The sequence below is a fragment of the Pleurodeles waltl genome, chromosome 3_1 (assembly GCF_031143425.1).
Source record: "Pleurodeles waltl isolate 20211129_DDA chromosome 3_1, aPleWal1.hap1.20221129, whole genome shotgun sequence".
Classification (NCBI taxonomy): domain Eukaryota; kingdom Metazoa; phylum Chordata; class Amphibia; order Caudata; family Salamandridae; genus Pleurodeles; species Pleurodeles waltl.
Genome location: NC_090440.1, coordinates 717,366,775 through 717,392,639, shown reverse-complemented (window position 1 = coordinate 717,392,639; position 25,865 = coordinate 717,366,775). Strand labels below are relative to the sequence as shown.

Below are 25,865 nucleotides of genomic sequence, written 5' to 3'. Positions count from 1 at the left end.
CAGATTCAGTCATGCTAACTTTAAAACCAGAGACAGATTCATAATTAGTCAGGAGGTCTTGCTAGCGTGGGAAGGAGACCTCACCAATAGAATATCATCTGCAAACAATGGGTATTTTGCCCGAATTGAAGGCCATGGAGGTCATTATCTTTGCAGACCATGCTTGCTAGTGATTCTGTGGAAAGGGTGAAAATTAGGGGCGGAAAGGGGCACCCCTGAGGAAGGCAAGGGGTGAGAACAGTCCCCTATTAAATGTTATTTTGGCTGTCTGATCCTGATAATTGGCGAAAACCATCACAATGAATTTAGGACCAAAGCCCATCTTCTCTAGAGTCCTCTTCAGACAGGCCCAATCCCTCCGATAAAAGGCCTTTTCGGCATGCAGAGTTACCAGTGGACCCTTCTTCTTTGGGGCTTTTTCACCAAGGTTGGTCACACTATCGAGATTAACGTGGGTTTCTCTTTTTTTTTTTAAATTAATCTCATTTTGTCGGGCTGGGTTAGCTAAGGAAGAATGTCCTCCAGATGGGTGAAGGCATCTTCATGTAGATCTTAAAATTTATGTTAACAAGGGTCTTTACCCTGTTTATGAATAGGGATATGGTAGCTTCTGCCATTGTGTGTGTTACTCCGTCCTCTTGTGCAAAGGAGTTAGAGTTGGCCAGGGTATGGGGTTAGGAAGTATCCAAATGTTTTGTAAAATCTTCCTGTAGATCCGTTTGGCCCGGGTGTTTTGTTTACTCCGAAGGATTTTATAGCCCCCTTAACCTCATGCTCTGTGATTGGGCTATCCATGGCTGCCTTTTGGTCGGGAGTCAATTGTGGCATTTATGCGTTATCTAAACATTTCTCTTGTGTGCTAGCGAGGAGTTAGTCTGAAAAGTATAGTGTTGCAGAGAAATTGTGAAATGCTAATGGTTTATCATGTTCTTTGGTGGCAATAATGCCTGTGTCCGTTACAATTTGTTTGATGTAACCTCTCTCCTGTGTTTCACGCAAGATATTTGACAGCTGTATTGCCCTGCGCGTAACATGTATTTTTAAAGTGTTGAAGGGTGAGTTCTGCTCTATTCACATCCAGAGTTCGCAGTTGGCCTCTAAGCAAAGTTACATCACAAAGAGGCGTTCGGATGGGGATTTCTCGTATGTTAATTTGGCTAAGTGTAATTTTTGTTTTAGCTGTTCCATCTGTAATTATATAAATCATAAAACGTTAGCCATGATGCCATGCACTTGCCCGCGATGATTACCTTCAAATCTCCCCTCAATGTGTGAAGTGAAACCTCTCCTGTATTATAATTTTCTTGCAAGTATTTTTGGATGTGTGTGCGGAGTTCATCCCTCATGACCAGGTTTCTTAGTAACACCAGCAAGGGCTCGACATTCCCAGTGTAAAGAATGATACACTGGGGTGTAATCATAGAGATGATTTGGTCAGTATTGAAATGTGTCGTAATCGGAGCTAGTATACAATCCATTCGGAAGTAAGACCCATGGAAATGTGAGAAATAGGTGAAACCCTGAGTGTCTCTCTGTTGTTCTCGCCATATATCCCGGAACCCGAGGTCTTTAATTAGGTGTTTTAATTTCCCCCAGTAGCGGTTGCCGATGGCCTTGTCCTCTCTAACTGTGAGTTCCAGACTCCGTTAAAGTCTCCCAGTACTTTCAAGTGTCCCTCACCAAAGCCTCCTGCTATGTTAGAGAAGAGGTTGCATAGGAAGCCATCTTGACCTGTGTTCGGGGAATAGATCGCTGCTATCTTGAGTTTCCTTCTCTTCAGTAGACACTTTACCATTACCATTCTTCCCTTCTTATCCCGTTTGGTGTCAATTCCTGAAAAGGGCAGGCGATACGGAGAAAGGTTTCCACTCCATTGTCTTTGAATGTGGTTGAGGAATAAGAGATCCGGAGAGTTTGTCTAGTGTTCGTAAAAATATGTGGCTGATTTGCACACCGCCAGAGGCTCAGCCCTGGACAGAATCGGACCTCAGGTATTCTAAACTGTCACCCCCTAACATAGTGGAATCGTGACAACTTAAATTTAACAACAAAAAAAACAGTGTGAATCAACATTATGGTGCTAGGGTGGGCTCCATCACAGAGAATACCCTCCTTGATACCTGTGATCCTTACACCACTGGGGCGTGGGTGGCAACCCTAAACCTCAGCCTCCGAGCCCTCCGCCACCCCTCCCCTGACCCATGAGACTCACAGGAAACATTAAAACTTGGAGATGTTTGCCAAAACTAAGTGAGCAATTCGAAAACACCAAGCGTTTGGTGGGGCTTGTTGTGATATTCGAAAGCAGTGGCAAAAAGCTAGCGGTCTCAGTTTTATCCTTATTTAGCCTCGCAGTAGTTGGGCTGAAGTCTTGTCTCCTGATAAAGGTGGCGGGGGCTTTATCCTGAAAGAGTGTGCAGTTGAAGTCACAAAACCTAACACTGTCTTGGCCCTTGGCAGCTAACAATACGTTCTGTTTCACGGAGTAGTCCTAAAACTTTGCTAAAATGTCTCATGGTATTCGGGTGGTGGAGGGAGGAGAAGGATTTACTGCATACTGGTACATTTGTAAAGTTTCTGGATTTGGAACTAAAACAGTTGTTAAAATGTGAAAAAGTGAAGCCTATGAGAGTCGGTGATGAAACAGCTATTTTAAGGTTGATACTGTGTATATTTGCATGCTGCCAATGAAAGATTGTGGCATATGTTGAGCATGGTGTCACTAACAATGTCTTAGCTTCTGATGTGTAGGGTTGGGGTCTACACTTTCAGAGTTCTCTGTCCAATTTTATGTGCCTATTTCCTTTCAATTATATTGTTGAATTTGTGTTAATTACACAGTAAAAAAATTAAAAAAAATGCTTTCACTATATCATGCATAAATTTACCATATTGTTTACCTATTTTTCGTTTTCTTTGTGCAGCATATGCCCACATTCATCCTTCCTAAGGTTGAATATCAGGCCTGCTATGGAGTCGAAGCCCTCACAGAGAGCGAAGCATGCCGCTTATGGACTGAGAGTCTCCTACATTCACGCTGTACTTTTTTTGTTGGTAAGATTTTGCATATTTGGGGCGGTTCTTTTTAGCGGTTTGGAGTTTCTACTGCAAATGTTTTTCTTTTTAGGTGTATTCTCCCCTTGCTGGACTTCTTTCCTTATTCAAGCAGCCCTGAATTTCAGGACTTTCGACTGAAAAAAATGTCAAAATTATTATTCCTTTGTGTCGTTTGTTTGAATTCCCGCCTGTCGGATTACGTGTTTCCATTTCCTTAACCCACATAACCACTTGCTTCATTTTTGAAGATATTCAAGTCTGTCCAGTCATTTATTAAATGTAAAATTGAATGTTGGAAAACTTCCTACAATCCTTACCTGATGTAGCTAATTTTGTGTGTATGAGCTAACATTCAGTTACATCACACAGTGATATGCGAAGAGCTCGATCATTTCTTACCTCAAAGGCCCAATCTTACATCAAGTTGATATAGAATTGCTTTGTGGATAAAGAAAGACATGATTTGAACAACACTTAGTTTTTCTCTTAGCCTGCCCGAGGACTCACCACTCATGGCCGTTGTACATGTGATCCTGACAATTCTTATCATAAAGTGCATGTGGTGTCTTGACTTTTATCTTCTGAGCACTACTTACATTTCACTTTCCATTCCACTATGGAGGTTGGTCAGCTCCATTTCTCCTCAGTTGCCTCGAGTAAGAGTGGTTGTTGCTGCATCCTCCTCTAATGTGGCATGTAGGTTGTCACCTCGGAGGGTTAGCAGAGAAATTTCAAAATTTCCCAAGGGTTGTGAAGTAGCAATTCCCATCTTAACTTTTACAGTGCTGATGATACTACTTGAAGATTCCATCTTTTGCCACACCAAACGTGTTGTGCTGCCAGTTTACAACAGTAGCATTGAGGGTTCTGTCTTGTAGTTTACAAACTCCCACTAGCAACGGTACTCTGTTCATTATTATGGCTGCATTATTTTCCAAAAATGGAAATTAGCTCACACAATCCTGCATAGTTTTCAGCAGTGGTCCACAATACCTGTTTCGTTTAATTCATGTTGCAAGTCCCTATATTTAATTTTAAGTTTGTGAATTAATTCATGTAGTCACTACATTTGCTAACTTTACATAATGCTAATGTCTAGACTTCTTCTGTTTCTAAGGTAGTTAGAGCAGCTCTCCTCCATGCAGGGTCTTTTACAGAAAAATCTTCCACTGTTCACCTCGTAATAATGAAAAGATCCACTTATAAATATTTGGTATTTAATTTCCTTATAGCTTTCTTTTGACAATTTGAAAGGTGCAACATATCGCCAGTTTTTCAAGTTCAAGTCTGTCTACAAACAAACTTATGGACAGAAGAACCCTACATAGATTTTACTAAGTAAATGTGTTTTCCTGTTTTTCTAAAATTAAGGAAGTCTGAAATTACACTCCAGTAATGGTTACTGTAGGAGGCTGGACTGGCTTGTAGTGAGTACCAAGGGGTACTTACACCTTGCACCAGGCCCAGGTATCCCTTATTAGTGTATAGGGCTGTCTAGCAGCTTAGGCTGATAAAAAAGGTAGCTTAGCAGAGCAGCTTAGGCTGAACTAGGAGACGAGTGAAGCTCCTACAGTACCACTAGTGTCACATGCACAATATCATAAGAAAACACAATACACAGATATACTAAAAATAAAGGTACTTTATTTTTATGACAATATGCCAAAGTATCTCAGTGAGTACCCTCAGTATGAGGATAGCAAATATACACAAGATATATGTACACAATACCAAAATGCAGTAATAGCAATAGAAAACAGTGCAAACAATGTATAGTCACAATAGAATGCAATGGGGGCACATAGGGATAGGGGCAACACAAACCATATACTCCAGAAGTGGAATGCGAACCACGAATGGACCCCAAACCTATGTGACCTTGTAGAGGGTCGCTGGGACTGTAAGAAAACAGCGAGGGTTAGAAAAATAGCCCACCCCAAGACCCTGAAAAGTGGGTGCAAAGTGCACCCAAGTTCCCCAAAGAGCACAGAAGTCGTGATAGGGGAATTCTGCAGGAAAGACCAACACCAGCAATGCAACAACGATGGATTTCCAGACGAGAGTACCTGTGGAACAAGGGGACCAAGTCCAAAAGTCACGATCAAGTCGGGAGTGGGCAGATGCCCAGGAAATGCCAGCTGTGGGTGCAAAGAAGCTGCCACCGGAGGGTAGAAGCTGTGAATTCTGCAAGAACGACAAGGGCTAGAAACTTCCCCTTTGGAGGATGGATGTCCCACGTCGTGAAGAGTCATGCAGAGGTGTTTCCGTTCAGAAAGACCGCCAACAAGCCTTGCTAGCTGCAAAGGTCGCGGTTAGGGTTTTTGGATGCTGCTGTGGCCCAGGAGGGACCAGGATGTCGCCAGTTGCGTGAGGAGACAGAGGGGGCGTCCAGCAAGACAAAGAGCCCACTCAAAAGCAAGCAGCACCCGCAGAAGTGCCGGAACGGGCACTACGAAGTGAAGTGAATCGGAGCTCACCCGAAGTTGCACAAGAGGGTCCCACGAAGCCGGAGGACAACTCAGGAGGTCGTGCAATGCAGGTTAGAGTGCCGGGGACCCAGGCTTGGCTGTGCACAAAGGAAATCCTGGAAGAGTGCACAGGAGCCGGAGTAGCTGCAAAACACGCGGTTCCCAGCAATGCAGTCTAGCTTGGGGAGGCAAGGACTTACCTCCACCAAACTTGGACTGAAGAGTCACTGGACTGTGGGAGTCACTTGGACAGAGTTGCTGAGTTCAAGGGACCTCGCTCGTCGTGCTGAGAGGAGACCCAGAGGACCGGTGATGCAGTTCTTTGGTGCCTGCGGTTGCAGGGGGAAGATTCAGTCAACCCACAGGAGATTTCTTCGGAGCTTCTAGTGCAGAGAGGAGGCAGACTACCCCCACAGCATGCACCACCAGGAAAACAGTCGAGAAGGCGGCAGGATCAGCGTTACAAGGTCGCAGTAGTCGTCTTTGCTACTTTGTTGCAGTTTTACAGGCTTCCAGCGCGGTCAGCAGTCGATTCCTTGGCAGATGGTGAAGAGAGAGATGCAGAGGAACTCTGATGAGCTCTTGCATTCGTTATCTAAGGAATTCCCCAAAGCAGAGACCCTAAATAGCCAGAAAAGGAGGTTTGGCTACCTAGGAGAGAGGATAGGCTAGCAACACCTGGAAGAGCCTATCAGAAGGAGTCTCTGACATCACCTGCTGGCACTGGCCACTCAGAGCAGTCCAGTGTGCCAGCAGCACCTCTGTTTCCAAGATGGCAGAGGTCTGGAGCACACTGGAGGAGCTCTGGGCACCTCCCAGGGGAGGTGCAGGTCAGGGGAGTGGTCACTCCCCTTTCCTTTGTCCAGTTTCGCGCCAGAGCAGGGCTGGGCGATCCCTGAACCGGTGTAGACTGGCTTATGCAGAAATGGGCACCATCAGTGCCCATGAAAGCATTTCCAGAGGCTGGGGGAGGCTACTCCTCCCCTGCCTTAACACCTTTTTCCAAAGGGAGAGGGTGTAACACCCTCTCTCTGAGGAAGTCCTTTGTTCTGCCTTCCTGGGCCAAGCCTGGCTGGACCCCAGGAGGGCAGAAACCTGTCTGAGGGGTTGGCAGCAGCAGCAGCTGCAGTGAAACCCCAGGAAAGGCAGTTTGGCAGTACCCGGGTCTGTGCTAGAGACCCGGGGAATCATGGGATTGTCTCCCCAATACCAGGATGGCATTGGGGGGGTCAATTCCATGATCTTAGACATGTTACATGGCCATGTTCGGAGTTACCATGGTGAAGCTTACACATAGGTAGTGACCTATGTGTAGTGCATGAGTGTAATGGTGTCCCCGTACTCACAAAGTCCGGGGAATTTGCCCTGAACAATGTGGGGGCACCTTGGCTAGTGCCAGGGTGCCCACACACTAAGTAACTTAGCACCCAACCTTTACCAGGTAAAGGTTAGACATATAGGTGACTTATAAGTTACTTAAGTGCAGTGGTAAATGGCTGTGAAATAACGTGGATGTTATTTCACTCAGGCTGCAGAGGCAGGCCTGTGTAAGAATTGTCAGAGCTCCCTATGGGTGGCAAAAGAAATGCTGCAGCCCATAGGGATCTCCTGGAACCCCAATACCCTGGGTACCTCAGTACCATATACTAGGGAATTATAAGGGTGTTCCAGTATGCCAATGTAAATTGGTGAAATTGGTCACTAGCCTGTTAGTGACAATTTGGAAAGAAATGAGAGAGTATAACCACTGAGGTTCTGGATAGCAGATCCTCAGTGAGACAGTTAGTCATAACACAGGTAACACATACAGGGCACACTTATGAGCACTGGGGCCCTGGCTGGCAGGGTCCCAGTGATACATACAACTAAAACAACATATATACAGTGAAATATGGGGGTAACATGCCAGTCAAGATGGTACTTTCCTACAGTTACACGTTGCCCTCCTTCGATGGACAGCTTTAAAACACAGTTTAGATGAACAGTTAATTTGATAGGTGATTGAAGTCTAGGTAGAAGTTAACTTCAACACAATTCATAAGGTAGAGTAACAACTTTGGAAGCTAATTTAGGGATTAAAACAAATCACGTTAATTGCCAAGGTATTTAAACAAGTTCCAATGTTGAGTTTTAACAATGGGCACTATGCAGTCGCCACAGCTGGCATTTGAGGTAAATTGGCCTGATTTTTGGAGAATATGGAATTGTTAGCATATTCAACAGTGTTGTTGCGTAGATGCCATTTTATGGGGATTCGGATTTGAGTGAGGGATTGCAAGCCTACTGCACAGAGGACGTTGCACTAGTTCCTGATGCAGTCATAGATGTCATTGCTGGAATATATCAAGATATTTTTGCATTGCTTGAAGGATGCATTCATTTGGCTGGTGCCGCATAGACTGTTGATTGATTTTCTTGGTTTTGAAAGTGAGACTTATTCTGGAGTGCCAGATAGATCCACTTGCTTCTGAAACATTGAAGGTATCTGATCATGCGGAATTCTGTCTACATGGCTTTAAGACATGTGTTCCTAGATACAGTTTAGACTCATGGTAATACCGAAGGATAGTTGAAAGATCAAGCAGAATATCAGCCCATAGCTGTCAGTTTAGATGTTAAAGCCCATGGAGTACACTACTGTGACCTTACTCAATAAAGATGGTGTCTGACCTCATTCGAGGATTGGGCAACACATTTCAGACGAGCGACTGATCAACAACCATGGTGGGCGAGGTAATTTACCATTGGTGTCTTGGCATCCGACCTACTATGGCTGTACAAACTGGGCCAAATACAATCCTTTCAGTACTTGACTCTTAGGGTATCAAGGGTTAGCAGTCACATGCTTCTCAGGAAGTTATTAAAGGGTAAGAGCTCAGGACAGTCATTCAGCAGACAGATTAACGTAATATCCAGCCCATTTCTTACCTTTTATGAAAAAGAAAGTACTTTAAACGCACAATAGAATTTAACAGTAGTCACTGTTAATGGAAGAGAGACACACGGTCTAAAATTACTTTGCAATAGACAGTGAACTGCTACACCTTCTATTTCCTGGTATCACCCCATCTCTTCTGGCTGTGGTCGGTATCCTGTAGCTGTAGTCCCCAACACACTGCAGGTTTTAGGCAAGGATTTGGTACCAGTAGGGCAGGCCTATGCAGCCGCTCTCACGATGGTGTCCTCTAGCAATAGCAGCTCTGGGCCAGTAGGGACAATCTGCTCTGCAGTGACACTCTTCTTTGGTTAGTGAGGCAGTCTTGCTGCCTGCAGCAATCTACTGAACAACCTGTGAAGTTGTTCAGGTAAAATCTTCAATGCAGCTTAAATGGAAACTTTGAAGAATGACTGGGGGCCTTAATGGGGTTGCCTCATCGCACTCGTCACTCCAGTCTTTGTTGTGAAGAAACTCTGCTTTCTCGGGGTGCTCCTCACTAGTGGGAACATGCTGGTCTTCTGCTCCTGGACAATCTCCCCTCCTGCAGGACAAGGAACTCTCCTTTTCTCTATCTGCAGGAAGTCTTCTCGCCACTTCAGGTGGGCCTCAGCATCTCCAGCAAAAGGCGCAGACTTCAGATGATATCCCATCACCTATGGGAATACTCTGGCTGTCAAGCACACGCCAGCTCTGGTTACACAGCAGCTCTTTGGGTATTCAGGAGAGCACTCCCTTCCTTGGTTAATAAAAAATTGGGACTGGAACCACGTGGGGTGGTTTAGATTCCATTTTAATGCATATTTCCCAGACAAGGAATGTGCGACTACTGTCCAAGGCTTCTGAACCAGTCAGGGTTGGTTCCCTTTCAAATTTAATTTCAAGGTTTTCACCCGACAGTCTTTGTGTGAAGTGATCCTAGACAGCGGTGCAATTTAAGTGTGAGATCTCTGCACCTCTATTTTATTAATCATCCTGTGTCAGTAATCGAAGACAGGCAAAAAGGCAAGCTTTGTCTAGAAACCTCCTCACCTTGTACAGCAGTCCCATACCCTCCCCCTACTGTTTACCCAATGGCAGTGCTCAGGAAGAGCTAATCAGGTGTCCTTTGTTAGCAAGGTCCTCATAGAGCTTCCAAGAGTAGCCCTGTCTCCACTTTATAGTCCACATCGAGCCACAGGAATGCAGGCAGTGCACTTCAACTTGCTGGGATAAGCTAACCTCATCTTCCACCTCGGGCCATCCTAAATCCGAGGATCCAAAATGGACTCCAGGTCTCAGATTCACACTATAAAGCACAGAGACCTATTACCATACATGCACGCCCAACATGCACATGTGATGTCAGTGTTAGTTTAGGGTTTCACATCACAGCAGGAATGTAAAGAAATGAGAAGCGGGCGAGGAGTGGAAAGTTAAGAGATTCCGAAATTGAGATACGTAATGAGGGGTTTTATGGGAAGAGAGAAGGGTGGCAGAGGCAGCAGTGAGTTTCAGAAGAGTATAAGCAACGAGGGGGAAAGCATGATTGCAGATGTCGGGGAAAAGAGAGTGTGATGTCAAAAAATAAAGGGGAGTAAGAGAGACAAAAACTATGAAAAGTTAAGAGAGTTTGGTGTGAACGAGGAGAAATCTGAGAAAGACTGGAAGGGGTGGAGAGGCATAGAAGAGGAAAAGCAATGGAAAGGGATGGAAAAAAGACCTGAATATGAAAGATTGAGGAAAGAGAAGGAGAGAGAGAAAGAAAGTGGTAGGAAAACAGAAATGTGTAAATAAGACCAAAAAAACTGGTGGTGCTGGAGCCCAACAGTCTCTACGAGGTGATGACAAAGACAGGTAAGTTATTGATGTTTTAGAGATACATCTAAGGAGAGAAGGAGAGAGAGAAAGAAAGTGGTAGGAAAACAGAAATGTGTAAATAAGACCAAAAAAACTGATGGTGCTGGAGCCCAACAGTCTCTACGAGGTGATGACAAAGACAGGTAAGTTATTGATGTTTTAGAGATACATCTAAGGAGAGAAGGAGAGAGAGAAAGAAAGTGGTAGGAAAACAGAAATGTGTAAATAAGACCAAAAAAACTGATGGTGCTGGAGCCCAACAGTCTCTACGAGGTGATGACAAAGACAGGTAAGTTATTGATGTTTTAGAGATACATCTAAGGAGTATACTAGTGTTACAGCTTTGTATATGGTTACTCTTTTAGGGAGGCCACCAAAATGGGAAATTGTAGTTGGAATGTTGTGCAAACAAGTTACTGAGCACTGGCTCCCATGTTGCTCATGTTTAAGTGCCTCCAGACTCGAGCCTTCTATGTCCTGCTTCGACATCTGCAACTTTCTTTTCCACACTTGTCTGCCAGTAGTATGGTAACAACCGATAATATTACTGAAGACTCCAAAGATGTGGGTCCCTTGAATAAAAATGTTCCAAATGCAGACCTATGCATTCTTCAAAGCTTATTTTACTGTATGTTACCTCTTTTCATTGTGCATGTCTTGCATGAAGGACCAGCTTTGGAAATCAAAAGCAGCCATGCAAAAATGCTCAAAACAACCCCGTTTCCTTTGCCTTCTTGCACACTCTCTCCCTTTCCATCGAACCATGCTCCCTCTCGCTCCTCTCTCTCTCCTCCCTCAACGATTGCTTTCTCGCTGCCTTCCTCTCGCTCTCTTTCTCTCTAATTAATCTTCCTTATGCCTGCTTTAATTACCTTGGGGAGCTGGTGAAAGTGACAGGGGAACCAAGAGTGGCCCTGCACTCCAAGGGCTCTAGCCCGTCGGTTAGCTGTCCAGTGGAATAAAAGGCCTGTTGGAATAGAAGGCATCATATGGCCTTCAACTCAAATGGCAAAGTGCTCATCTCACAAGATGGCATGACCTACTCGACAATTATGGAGCCCAATCCTCAGGAGTCCGTGCTTTTGGTCATCAGTGAGGGCACTGCTCTTCAGGACGCAGGGGCAATCTATTACTGCAGACACTATTAAAAGCACTCTGCTCAGGGTCCGGTGCCCATGCCTTTTACTGGCACAGTTGTCCACGGTGAAGTGGCCAGACCAGTTAATAAAGACACCAGTCTCCAGAACAGGTGATCGTTTTGTCTAGTAGAAATGGCATTGTGCCTTTGTAATGCAAATCAGCCTGGTAAAGTCTTCTGGACTGCTGAATTTATAGCTGACACAAACACTACGGGGGAGCCTTGAAATTCTTCTCCTTTTACAGTTCTATGTTTCCTTGCTTGATTAGAAGGTTGGACCCTTGCAAAATCTAACAGGGCCAACTCTCCACAAATTCTTTTTTTGTTTCTGTCCGGGATTGTTATTTTTTCTTACTGATGGCTGTATCAATGAATTGGGCTGGCCATTCCCTGAACAGTGCACGCACCTGTTTGTTGTCTTTTGCCTTACAGCGGGGTCACAAGATTAAGGTCTGCAAACACATATGCCCCTAGGAGATACATTCTTTATCCGTACAGTGATCACATATTAGTGGCTCGCTGGCTTCTGACTGCCATTACCTACTGTTTTGGTGTTGGTGGCCTGCTTAAAAAAATCACGCCTTTTGTTGTGATTTGCAAGTCCAGTTGTATGACACTGTGTTTTGCTGTCACCTATGGCCAGGCAAGCAAAGAGCAGGGTGGAAGGAAGACCTCTGAGGATTGAAGTAAATTAGGTATATTGACTTTTCTTCTTTTCAGTTGGACCAGTGATGTACAATCACACTATTCAAGCGATTTGTGACTCTGATAGGTCATCCCTTGCAGCTCCTGGTTTGACACCAACGGGTCAGGGGGCGCTCCCTGTAGTTGCCATTGACAGCAAGAAAGACTCCGAGGTGGAGCAGTTGTTTTTTAATCCTTCTGGCCTAATGCAATGCCCACCGGAGTGTCAGGCCTGACATCAGTTGTTCTCCTATGTGGACCATATTGAGAGAAATGCGGTATTTTGGCTCCAGAGATGATTTAACTTCCCATTTTAAAGAGTCTGTTTTAAAGAAACACATCTCGTGCATTTTAATATTTCTCAGCAGAGGATAGTGCCTTGTAGCTCCCGAGAAGCCAGTGACGTTTTAACCACTGTTTTAAAAGCGATTTCGCAAACCGTAAATCATCCAGTTCAACAGTATTGAGTGAGAGTTATTAATACATATTTAGGTTTTTCAGGTTAAAAGGCAAATTAGAACAGGAAATAAAACGGTGCTTTGTGCAATCCACTTGTGGTAGTTGTTCAGATTCAGATCGTGTTTTTGTGAGGGCACAGGCCCTTCCCAAACCACGTAAAAAAAAAAACAATCCCCGAAAGTATTAAGAGCAGCAAGAACAGTGTGGGCGAAAGCCGAGGTCTGACTACCTCACCACAATAAAATATGCCCAAAGACAATATGTCCCTGGCTTGATGCCCCACAGAGTAGGTACGAGAACGTGTGCTGAGAATAGAAACTGCCTATCATAATTGCCAAGGAAGCTGTTATTATTTGTGCAGGATCGATGAACTGCTCTGAATGCTGCAAAGGATCCCTCTTACGTCTGTCTGTGACAGCGAGCACTTCAGAGCCATTGTTCTTGTGCAGCGTTGCCCCTGCCTGGAAATCAGTGGTTTTAGCTTGTTAACATTTCTGTGGCTTTTGGACAGTTACAAAAACCTTTATAAACAACTTGAAACATGTCACTTGATCATTGTTTTAATAAGAAGGCACGAGAAAGATGGTAATGACTGCGACCTGCATGCATTTAATTGTTGGTGTGAATTTTGTGTTGGCGTAAGATGGTTTACTGAAAAATAGTACCTTCATGGTTCATGCACAGTTGAAACCTGCATGTAACCATGAAAATGACAAAATAGATCAACTCGTTTCTGTCAAAGCATGCAACTTACTGTGAATTTTCAGACATTGCTATTTGGCTCAGACGAGATAATATGCGCACCAATACTTTTCAAGATGCCAAAAGTCTAATTGCTGTGGATAATCCCCCCTCTCTCTCTTACTTCCCGCATTTCCTGCCATTTCCATTATGGAAAGGGTACATTTGTGTGTGCCTGATCGCAGTAACTTGTGGCTGTCGACGATCTTTCCATTCCAGTCACGATCCAGAGTATCATAAACATTTTCCCCTTCTGTGGGGCTAGGGCTGTGTCTTGCTACATAATTTCGAGATATTCTGAGTTTAAATTCTTAAGGGTTTGTTGAGTTTTGCAGACCTGTTTTTTCACCTCTAAATAACCTTACTTTCAAAACAATGCAGTCGGTAAAGTCTCAGTTTTCCCATCTGGAGGCTGGCGTTGGCCAGGGGTTAGTAGAGTTGAGGTGATTGATGGTGTCAGTGGCCGTAGTCTGAGGTTCAAAGTTTTTGTATGTGGTGGAAATGTTGTCATGGAAGTAATCGGCAAGGGAGTTGCAGAGCCTTGGGATAGATAGGGGATTGCTGTTTTCCGTGGCTGACGGGTTGGAAAACTCTTTGACGATCTTGAAGAGTTCCTTACTACTTTTAGAGCTGGCTTGGATTCTGGTGAGTAATTCTAGCTTCCTGGCTTCTTTTAGGCGGTTGTGGTATTGGTTGAGTGCATATTTGAAGGCTGTTCTATAGCTGAGAGATTTGGAGGTGTGCCAGCGACTCTCGAAATGCTTACACTCACACTTTTTGGATCTGAGTTCTGCAGTATACCATTTCACATGTTTGGTGGGTCTTTTGGGATTGCCAATTTTGCAGGGAGATATTCTGTCAGTGCAGTCTGTGATCCAGTTTTTGACAGTGACATTAATGTCCAATGAGGTTTCTGGGAGAATGCAGGTGAGGACGTCAGGCCATTGGCTGTCTGAAATCTTGCCCCAGATCCAGTGGGAGGTGCAAGGGGGACTGGAGGTGCGTCTGGGAGTGGTGGAGGAGGTGAAGTGTATGGTAAAGTGGTCCAACCAGATGATTTTTGTGGTGTGATTGAATCTGATGATGTTGCTTGAGGTAAAAATGTTAAATAACAATAGTTTGCAAAAAAAAAAAAAAAATTACTGGCACAAAATCACGTGCCTGATCCCCAACTCGAGTGTGCTGTCTTCAAATTCCCTCTTTTGGAGTTTCTTGGACATCTCCAGAATGTGTTGTTACTCTGTCACCGGTCTATACCACATCAATACAGTCCCATCAACTTGCCCTCGATACTGATGCTTTCTACCTGTCGCAGCCGCTGGATCCACTGGTTGAATACATGCCCTCATTGTGTACCCTAAATGACACATAACTACCTTGTACAATGTTCAAACATTTAGCTGAACGAATTAAATCTGAAGGTACCATTCAGAGAGCAAATGGCTTAAGCATAAAAGACAGCCGCAGTCTAGCAATGCAATAAGGCGACTGTTAATAAATACTGATGTGCTTCAAGTGTCCGAGAATAAATGCTTGGAAGCCCTTTCCTCACACAGGGCAGTATATGGTGGACTATGTGCTTAACATGTTCGTTACAAGATTGATACCCTATCCTCGTTTCTAGTTAACATGGGTCTCTTGCTCTTTCGCTTTCTCTGTAGGTGTCTCTCTCCCCTTCCCCTTCCATCTGGTCAAGAGCATCCAGGGCTTCTACTAGGAGAGAAACAAACGAAGAAAGGCACAGTTGTTATTTAAAACATAACAGAAAATAAATGTAATACCTAGGCCAGTGGTAACTGAACTAATACCCCCAGTAGCCTGTGTACTTGCCAAGCAAGCAGACAAGTGACTGTCCTCAGACTGTAAACAAAGTCTACAAAGGCAGAGGTCTTAGAGCCAGATATATCAAGCTCCCGGTTTGCATTTCTTAAATAGCCTATTTTAAGAAATCGCTATTTAGGAAATGCAAAATGGGATGTATGAAATTTGCGATTTGGTTACTGTGATTTCTTAAAATTCGCTATTGCTATTACCGAATCGCAATTAGAGAATGGAACTCCTTTCATCCCTATGGGCCTGTAGGCCCATAGGTGCGAATGGTTTTGCATTTCCCAATTTGCGAATTCCAGTTAGGAATTTGCAAATTAGGTAATGCAAACCCCAGGGTGTTTGGAGCCTAAGGCCCCCTCTGATGCACCCCAAAAAAATATTTGTGGACATGTGAAGCAGACACCTGCCCTAGGGGCATGTGTGCGCTACATGTCATTTTTAAAAATCCATATATAATTTTAAATATTGCACATGCTTACCACCAAATTGGATTCGGTGGTAATTGCAGTTCCTAAATGCCCAATTCGCATTTAGGAAATGCTTAATACATGTGCTTTGGAAATCGCAAATAGGAATTCCTTATTTGCGATTTCCTATTCAGAGAATCGCAATTTGCGATTCTGTAACTGGGGTCGCAATTTTAAGGAATCGCTATTTTTGCGATTCCTTAAAATTGTACAGTGAATGCCTTTCATACATCTTGAAAGGCATTTTTGCATTCGCAAACGGCCAAATTTTGCGATTCGCACCGTTTGCGAATGCAAAATTGCTTGATACATCTGGCCCTTAATTCCTCTCAAGAAATGCACAAGATCATCTCTCAGTTTCTAAGTATTAATGCAAAACTCAAAAAAGTCGGCTTTGCCTCTGCCCTATAACTACTTGCTTGATTGCCTCCTTTTGGAAAGGGTATTAAGCATAAAAGCACTACATTTGATCAAATCCAAAGAGCTCCACTTACCCATTGACCCAGAGAGCTTGGCTGACCTCTGAATTATGAGTCCTTTATATTGAGCAGTTCATGACATTACTTACCTTGGACTTTATTGTGAATTGTGCTCCAAGGGTGCTGTGGACCTGTTCATCCTGCTTTGTGCACCCCGGGGCAGTATGGTACATCGTCTGCGGCTCCTTTTATAACCATAGTGCTGAAGCACATGTGGAGCCAGCGCTATTGTTAGAGGGTGTTCCCTCATTTGCATGGGGGCGTGGCCCCACTCAAATGAGGCAATTACTTTGCCTTTTGCACCCGCACGGTATTACGGGTGGATGCACAGAGGCAGTCCCTTATGAGGTCCATTGACAGTGCAGTACTAAAAGGTGACTCATCATTAGTGCATCCCATAAGGACAGCCTTCTGGGGAGAGGAAGGGATGCAATTAACCCCTGTCCCCCACCTCAAAAGTCCTGCTGCAGGTGGGTGCAGTCACACAGATCTTTTAAGTACAGGTGGTTTGCCGCCTGAACTGTGGAACCCAGAGCACTTGGAAACAGCCACACTGTATTTCACTGAATGTGGTGCCCCTCAGGGCAGCATGCATTCACAGCTGCCCTGAGGGCACCGCATTCATTCAAATAGGGCACACTATCCTGAGCTGAGCCAGGCTAAAATTTTGAAATGAGTGCCTTGGTGCTATGTGGCACAGTACTACCCATTTATACCATGGGTGCTGGAAGGGTGGCTGACCACCCCAGTGCTTACAGTTGCTACAATTAGCTACCCACACCTGCAAATTGAATACAATGAAGTATTGTCAGGCAGCCCAACTCCACATTATGGCATACCGAATCTAAAAGGGATCTGATAAACTATTTGTTCCTTTGAATCAAGAGTGATGAGAGGAACTTATGGGACATTCTTTGGATTGACAAACCCCCCTGATTATCGTCATTTCCACAAAGGGTCTTTCTTGTGTTTGACACAGAGTAGGTGAAGGTATAGCTTGACCCCTTTTCTTATCCTCTTGTGCCCTTTCACTTCTTTTCATTTTTTGAGGCCCATTTGACCATTGAAGGATGATGTGTTTTTCAGCCTCCAGTACTTTCACCTGAAGGTACTGTTAAATCGATTTCATGTTGTCATTAAGCTTTATGTACAACTGAGAAACACAGTTGTACACAAATCAGACAGAGTTTTTGTTTATCAACCTATAAACGTTGCAGCAATTATGAGACTAACTGATTTTGAAAAGCCCTAGCCCTCTGGCATCTAAGCACTTTTTTTCAGCCTGCTAGAAAACGCTGCTGCTTTCATGATTTGTGGAAGCAAAATATGTGAAGACATGAGAAACTGCATTATGTAGACTGCTAAGTTAAGAGAATGATTGGGATCACCTTTGCAAATACACCTCTAGTTGCAACAGGATTTTTTATGATTAAACATTACACCACAAACTGACATTTGTGTGGTACTACACCCCATCCAATTTCCAGCACAAGTATTTGGGCACAGGTCCCAACTGCTAGATAGGTTGTGATCCTTGGGAAACACACTTGACATTTGGCCATTATGCCCCACTCTTAATACTTTAGAAAAATACTTATTAAAAAGAGGTTATTAGCACCACAAGAGAGATTGTTTGTCATCCTGTTCATTTCTTATCTCAAACACTCCAGCTGTGACTGAGACGCTCAGTTTAGTGCTTCATTATGAAGGGGGCCCAGTTGATCCTCTTGTATTGTATGATGGTGGCAAACGTAGAAGCAAGTGTATGTGTTTAGCCACTTGCAGTGGTACAAGAGTGCAAGCTGCTTTAGAAATGGAAAAAGTGATTGAGAACCTACTAAGCCAATCGCCTAACAACTAAGATACAGCCCACAAGTGATTTATTATATGGCTGAAGGAATATCTTCTATTGCATGTTTTGTCAGACTGAGAGCAATGGAGCTCTTCACTAAATACGATGGGGATGTTTGTGTATACCATTGATAAAGTTCATTCCTTTCAGCTCCTTGGGAAGATTGCAGAAAAATATTAGGCAGTGGACATATAATATCTCAATGAAAGATTAAACACACTGGAATATGAGTGGAAATGGTGGGTAGGACAGTTAAGTGGGCACATGGAGCATGGTATAATATAGTTCCTTATTTTAATATTGACCACTTACATGTAATCTGCAGAAGCATGCCTACAAATGTATCAAGTTGCTCTGACTCCTTTGGTCTTATAGCAAGGTCTTGCAAATGGAATATACCCCTTTGTGGTGAAGGTGAAGCCCTCCACAGCTCCTTCTCCAGATCCTGCTGGCAGGAAAAAGCAGCAGCACCAAAGCTGTCTTTGGTTTTCCTGAGGTAGATGGGAATGGAGTCAAGTGGCTGACACAACTGCCATGTGGCTCGCTCAGGATAACTCTGTTGAGGTGTGTAGACTATAAAGCCTTGTCATCAGTGTATCAGAGGGATCTTCAGTCAGTAGCATAAATTCTGATGTATATACTTCTACCTGCTGATTCCTCGCCTATAGAATATCCCCACATGCCGGACTGCAGAGTCCATCTCTTCTTCAGATAAAATGCCACCTTAATATAATTGGAGCATTATACTGCCCAACTAAGCGTAACAACATCAGTTCCCTTCTTTCCGTACCCTTGAAAGTGAATCCAGAGATGCTCCTCATGATTTATCACTTGTTTTTCAACATCTTCCAGTGATTTCTCCCAATCAGTGTTTCAAATGTCACCTCCTAAGAAGTCAGGGTTTAAACCCTCTGAAACCCTGAATGGGTAAATGTCCATTTCAGACCTCCCATAAGGTCTATTTGGGGTGGTTGGAGTCAAAGCACACCTCCAGGTTGCATGACAAATGTAGCTTCATGCACCCTAATCCATCACAGAGCACAAAGCCTGCCTTAAGGCCCGCAATCTAATAGAGACTTCTATCCCCAGATTACTTACCTTATTATTATCCCAAGGGTCAGACTGGATACAGAATTTTTTTAGTGAGCAGTATGCCTGCATGCCAGTAGGTGGCGTGGTTCAGCTCTAAGTGGCGGTACATTCCACGGCGGCACCATCCCCATTCTGATCCCCGTAACAGAGCCGGGAGGGATGTTGTCCGATGCCATCTCCGGGGCTGACTGGAGCCATGAATTTCAGGCAGGAGCCTGAGCCCTATTCTTATGGGCTAAGACTCTGGGCGGAATGAAAGAGATCGCTGGACTGGGTAAGGCCAGTGAAGTGGCCTCTTCTCTAGGTACTGCTCTCGCCCTCTACCGTGGCTATGAAGGAGGGAGCATCTTTTACAATGGTGCTGAGGAGGGCAGCTGGGGTCCTTGACTTTCAGTTGCCCTGAGTGTCATTCAAGACTAATGTTGTGACAGAGGTGCTACAACCAAGAGTGTTTCCTTCCTTCAAACCAGCTACTCCCATTTAACAAGGCCTTCATGGACAGAGGCTCCTGTGAACAGAACCATTGCCCACTGCCACCTCCCCACTGCAAGGGGCCCAAACTTCCTCACCTAACACCCTACCCCAGAGAGCTTGGTGATACAAGGCTCTCCTTCCCACATAAATCATGGCACATTCTCTACCGCTTTCCCGGACAGGGTATCCAAGAGGCTGGACACTTTAAAGAGGAAGATGTTTTCTTCCGCCAGCTTGCCAATGAAGTCTGTGATCACCATGTTCCTTTTTGGCCGCTGTTCCCATTCTCTGTAGGATACAATTGCACTGGTGCTGCCAACAGTCATGTAGGATCCAGGCCGTACTCTCCCAGGCTTTTGCCTGTAGGAGAGACGCAGCTAAGTTCACAAGCATCGCCCATTGACATGCCCTTTGATGGCCCTCATCTATTCGGAGACAAAGTGGAACAAGCACTGAAGCGATTTAAAGACAGCTGGGCCACAGCCAGGTCCTTAGCCTTTTCATGGGGCCCCATCACGCCCAATCCACCTTTTGCTCCTTTTATGGCCACGGAAGGGGCTTCCAAACTCCCAGCCACCTTGCTGGGCATGCTTCTCAGCCTCTGTATGCTGAGTTTCTAAGACGTCTCTTGCACGGATACTCTTTTTGTCTCAAGTGGAAATCAAGCTTCCTGTACGCCTTTCCACCCATACCACTCCTGCCCAGAGTTCTCAAGAAGATAAAGAAGGACCAGGCCCAAGTCATCCTTGTGGCGCCGGGCTGGTTACAGAAAGTTTGGAATCCTGAACTGTTGAGCATGGCAGCAGGAAAGGGTCTTCCAACCAAACCTGTCAACTCTTCGCTTTCTTGCATGGGGTTTGGGTGGCAACAGATGACAGCCTTCGACCTTCCTCCCAAAGTCTGTGATGTTATCTTGGTAGCCAGGTGTCCCTCCACTAAGACTGTTAGCAAAACATTTTGACATGGTGATCAGAAAAACAAATTGATCCCCTTTCTGCTCCCCTTTCGTAGGTTCTACTTTTTGTTCTGCCTAGTGCTCAGCAGGGCTCTGCCCCTGGTTCTCTAAAGGGCTGTCTTTCTGCAATTTCAGTTTTTTCTCTGGTTGCCTGATCAGCCATTCCTCTCCAAAATGCCTGTTGTAAATAGGTTTTTGAAAGGTCTCTGACATATGAGTCCGCTCTCACACTTTATCGTGGCTCATTGGGGCCTCAATCTCATTCTCACTATTTTGATGTGCTCTCCCTTTGAGCTGCCTCATAACTGCTCTTTCAACTCCTTACCGTCAAGACTGTCTTTCTCCTGGCTATATCATCTGCCCTGAGGGTTTGCGAGCTTCAGGCTTTATCATTCAAGACTCCTTAGCACAAAGTCTATCCAGACAAACTGGTGCTTCACACACAAGCTTCCTTTGTTCCAAAACTAGTCGCTCCCTTTCATTTAGGCCAATCCATAACTCTGCCATGTCAGAGCGAAGAAAGGATGGTTTTACAGAAACAACCCCTCTCCACATGGATCGTGCTTCGTATCAAGATGTGCTATGCATTGGCCAAGAAGCAACCCCCTGAGGGCTTGCACTCTGTCGGGATGAGCAGTTTGCCCGTTCGGTCCTGAAGGACTTCCTCGTCTGGAATTGGTCTGCAAACCCACCTTCAAGAAAGTTATTGTTAGGGTATCTATTCTAAGGTAAGGAATCTGTGGCTAGAAGTTTATCAGATGAAAAAGTTACTTTCCCTCGGTAACTACTTATCTGGTAGAGACTATGGCCCTCATTATGACATTGGTGGCAAATACCGCCTACCGCCATGGTGACGGCCGCCAACATACCGTCGCCATAGCTACCGACCGTCCATGGAATTATGACCTGAGCCGGAATTCTGCCAGAAGGCTGGCGGAATTCCATTGAAGGTCAGGGCGGCGGGCGGCGGTAAGGTGGCACTGCTGCCAGCAGCAGCACCACGCCAGCAAAACACCGCCTAGCAAGCAGTTAAGTCGGGTTCTCCCACAGGAGAGGGAGCTGGGGGTGTTGTGTGCATGTGTGGGGATGTGTGTGACTGTGTTTGAATGCGTGCATGCGTGTGTGCATGAGTGGGTGTGTGTGTACGTGCATGTTGTGCCATGTGAATGTGTGTGTGCCTGGATGTATGTTTGTGAGTGTGTATGAATGTGTGTATGCGTGTGTGAATGTGTGTATGGGTGTGTACGTATGTGCGTGTATGTGTGCATATGTGGGGGCAGCAGAGGTTGGAGGAGGGCTTTGGGGAGAGGTAGGTGGTGGGGGAGACCCCTATCCGTGCCAGGGAAGGAATTCCCTGACACTGATAGTGCCTACTGCCATGGTTTCCGTGGCGGTACAGAAACCATGGCGGTGGGCAGAGTCAAAATGCCACAGGTGGCCTAGTGACGGCCGCCGAGCTATTTCATTACTGCTGTGGCAGTCGGTGTGTATTGGCTTTGGCCAAACCGCCAATGTCAATCAGTAGAGGTATGTACTGCCAGCCTGTTGGCGGTAATACTTCCACTATTGCACCGACCGCTGGGGTCGTAATGACCCCCTATATCTAGCCGCAGACTCCTTATTGAGTCACCCATCCTTCCTGCTCTGCTAACCGATTTCAGGAGACAGTACTACTTCCTTTTCAAGGCCCTAGTTATTAGACACCAGTGGTCATTGTTCTTTGTGGCTCTGCGCTCCCAACATGGAAAGTCATGAAAAGGAACTGATGCCTAAATAGGCACTGTTAACGTCACTTCTGAGGTGGGCGATGCCGAACAACGGCATATAGCGGTGCGCATGGGTACTGCTCACAAAAAACTTTATGGATCTAGTCTGACGCCTGGGAAAAATCCTAAGGTAAGGAATCTGTGGCTAGATATAGTCTCTACCAGTTAAGGCATTGCTGAGGCTAAGTAATTTGTTCCTCATTATGAGCGCTAGGCCTAATGTCAGTCATGATTTAGGCAACAATCTCTCTCAAAGTCACAATTCTTGCCATCATCAAAGACTTCCAAGGAAATAAAGAAGAAGCACGATGACTCTCTGTGACGTTGGTCCAAATCAAGAGGTAAGACGCCTCAACGTACTCCACACCCTGTGGAGTCCTCCTCAGAGCCAGACCTTGTGGATGTCACTTAACTTGAAGAGTCCACCCCAGTGGTGCCAAGCACCAGTAATGGATTCCTCACCACTCACACCCTTTGGAGGTGCAGACACCAGCATAGCCAGAGTTTTGGTCACTGGCAGCCATCTCAGTTCATTTCCTCACCACCATGATGGTGCCATTTAGGCTGGATTTAGTCCCCTCTGGCATTCTTTTGGGCCCCTGGGTCTATTAGAAGGTCAATTTAGAGCTCCTTTTGGGTTTCTGTTGGCAGGTTTGCCCAGGCACCCTTTGATCCCATGGTTTCATCTGTGAGAGTGCCTGTAGCCCCAAATAGAACCTTTTCAGTGCTGAGGTCTGCACTGGTATTTCCCATAGCCTTGCTGACAAGGCAGCGGCACCAACTCGAGCTCTAACCCCAATGCAACCAACCTCGGTCCTTCCTACTCTGACACTGGAACTGTTTGCGAAACATCTCCCTTCTAAGGCAAAAGTCATCCTCATCAGTTCCAAGAGGAAGGCCCAAATTTTAGCTGAGGAAGCGAGTTATGAACTTTTGGACATTTCATCTTGTCAAAGGTACTGGCAAACTATAAATTACATTTTTGGCTCTCCTCAAACTAGATTCAAATGCTAGAGATAATTCCTTACAACACAGCCCACAGCAGTATAACGGCCAGGTCACTACCACTCCCCTCTTCAGTTGCAACTTAGCCTTACTGAACACAAGTGGCTTCGACACACATCCCATGGTACCAAAATGGAATGCCCCTCCAGACCAGTCCCTCTAGAGTTTGCTTCTTTCCACGCTGTGATAAGGGAAACAACAGAAGTTCTGCCTATGGTGGAATCGAGGGATAATCTCTTAACAGGCTTCACACCTAAGTACATCAGTCAGAGAGCTTGCCACGATTCAACAAATCACTCCTCCAGCTGGTGAAGGATGTATGGGAGAAACCTACTCCTGCTTCGGCTGTAAACAGATTGGTGGTCAGGAGATAGATGTTGGCATCTGCTCACCGGATAGGCTAGTGCAGGTGTCTCCATCCAGTTGATTGCGAGCTACCAGTAGAGTAGCAAGTCTTGCGTTCATTTTTAAGTCGCAGCCTGACAGACAATGGAGCTGTCTGGTTTGCTAAAGACATCTTGGAACATTCAGAAAGCGGACCCACAAATGCATTCTGTCCATTGCTTGCCATTGGCTCTGTGGTTTCTAACTCACATGTTCTTGCTTTCCATTTTCTGTCTGTATTTGTTTTAGGCTGGCCAGCTTGAGTTTGGTCTTCCCCTTCCCTAAACGTTATTCACAGAATACTTCCCAGTGGTCCCTTTCTGTAAACAGGGCTGTGAATCTTGTTTGTGTGTTGTCACTTTTGTTGTGCATTCAAGGAGGAGGTCAAATGTCAGGCGCTGTATCCCAGTGGCACTTGTTTACCCTGCTTTCTCAGACTTCAGAGTGAGAGGATTTATGTGACAATCTTGCTGGATAGTGGGGGTACCAAAGAGTTTTCTTCTAGCACGCAACAACATTTAAATGAGCTGTGTAAGTATTTCAGAATATATTGGAATTACGCCAAAGCACTCTCTTCTGCACCCTGCCACACTACTGCACTCTGCACCGCTCCACTCTATGCCACTGCACTCTACTCCACTTCACGCTGCACTTCTCTTCTGCACCCCGTGCCAATCTACTCTATGCCACTCTTCACTACTGGATGTTTCACCACTGCACTCTAGTCTAGACTACACCAGTCTCCATCTCAACTCCACTCTGTGCCTCTGTACTCTGCGACACCGCAATGCTGAACTCTATGCTACTGCACTCTGTGCCAATTCACTTTACTCTGTAACACTTACCTCTATGCACTTGCACTTTACGCCAATCCACTGTATGCCACTCTGATCTACTCTGCACCACTGCACTCTGTGCCCCTGACACTACTTCACACCATTACACTTGATGCCACTCTGTGCAACCGCACTCTGTCCTGCACCACTCAACTTTACACCACTTCACCCTACTCTGAAACAACCTACTCTACGTCACTCTACTCTGTTCCACTCCTCTCAGTGCCTTTGCACTCTACAACACTCTTCTCTTAACCACTGCACTCTGCAGCAATGCAGTCTCCACAGCTGAACTCTGTCACTGTGCCCTAAGCCACTGCTCTGTAATATGCATCACTGTACTTTACAACCACTGCTCTCTACGCCACTCTCCTCCACTGCACTCTGGCACTTCTCCACAACACTGTACTCTGACACTACTCCAAAACACTACACTTTCTGCCACTGAACTCTGCAGCATTCTACTCTGCACTACTTCTCTCTTTGCCACTGCATTGTATGGCACCATACTCTACTTTGCAACACTCTACGCCACTGCATTCTATGCCACTCAGCTCTACTCTGTGCCACTGCCCTCTGCATCACTCAACTCTCTGGCACTCCATTCTGTACCACTGTACTCTACTGCACTCTATGCCACTCTACTGTAATCTGTGCCACTCTAATCAATGCCCCGATGCTAATCTTCACCCTTCTACTCTGCGCTACTCCACTCAACGACACTGCATTGTAAGTCGCTGAATTCCATGCCACAGCACTGTACACCACTATACGCTGCAACACTGCCAATTCACTCTACACCAGTCCACTCTAGTCTATGCAACTCTAGTGTATGCAACTCTATGTGACTCCACACAATGCCACTCCAATCCACAACAATCTCTGCCTCTCCACTCTACAATACTCTACTCCACTCTTCACCATTCTACTCTGACACTCCATGTCACTAACTTTTAGCCATGCTGTACAGCAGCCACGCTGTTGTACGACATGGGTAAAAGACATTCGCAAAGCCAATACTTCTTGCAGAGACGAAATCTGTTGGGTTTGCCAATGCTTGTTGAATAAGCACTGGGTCACATTTTTCTTTAAAAGTTAAAGGAGGACTGTGTTTACTTTACATGATCATCATCAGGATGCCGATAGCAGTGCTCAGTCAGATTTATGGGGCAGGATGGGGCACAGAAGTAAAGAATTGAAGCACTGAAGTTTTTCATTTTTGACTCAATATTGGAGTGTGAGAACAAAATGATGGTTCTGAATGCTGTTCAATGGGCTAAAATGAAAATGAAAAGTTACCTTAATGATTAACTCTTCACTTTAATTTTCTCCCATTTCAGTGTTCCATTTGCAAGAAGCGGCCATTTTGCTCCGCGTGGCCAGTAGATACTTACTGTGCCAAAT

At 45.2% G+C, this 25,865-nt stretch overlaps 1 protein-coding gene across 3 annotated transcripts in view; it reads left to right on the top strand.

The window, feature by feature from the left end:
• The window catches only part of ICE2 (interactor of little elongation complex ELL subunit 2), a 565,283-nt gene that overhangs the window by 377,792 nt on the left and 161,626 nt on the right, over positions 1-25,865 (top strand). For all 3 annotated transcript variants that reach the window (XM_069223465.1, XM_069223467.1, XM_069223466.1), the window contains one exon: positions 2,925-3,054. In XM_069223465.1, the coding sequence (XP_069079566.1) occupies positions 2,925-3,054 (130 nt within the window). The remainder of the gene's footprint in view (positions 1-2,924; positions 3,055-25,865) is intronic.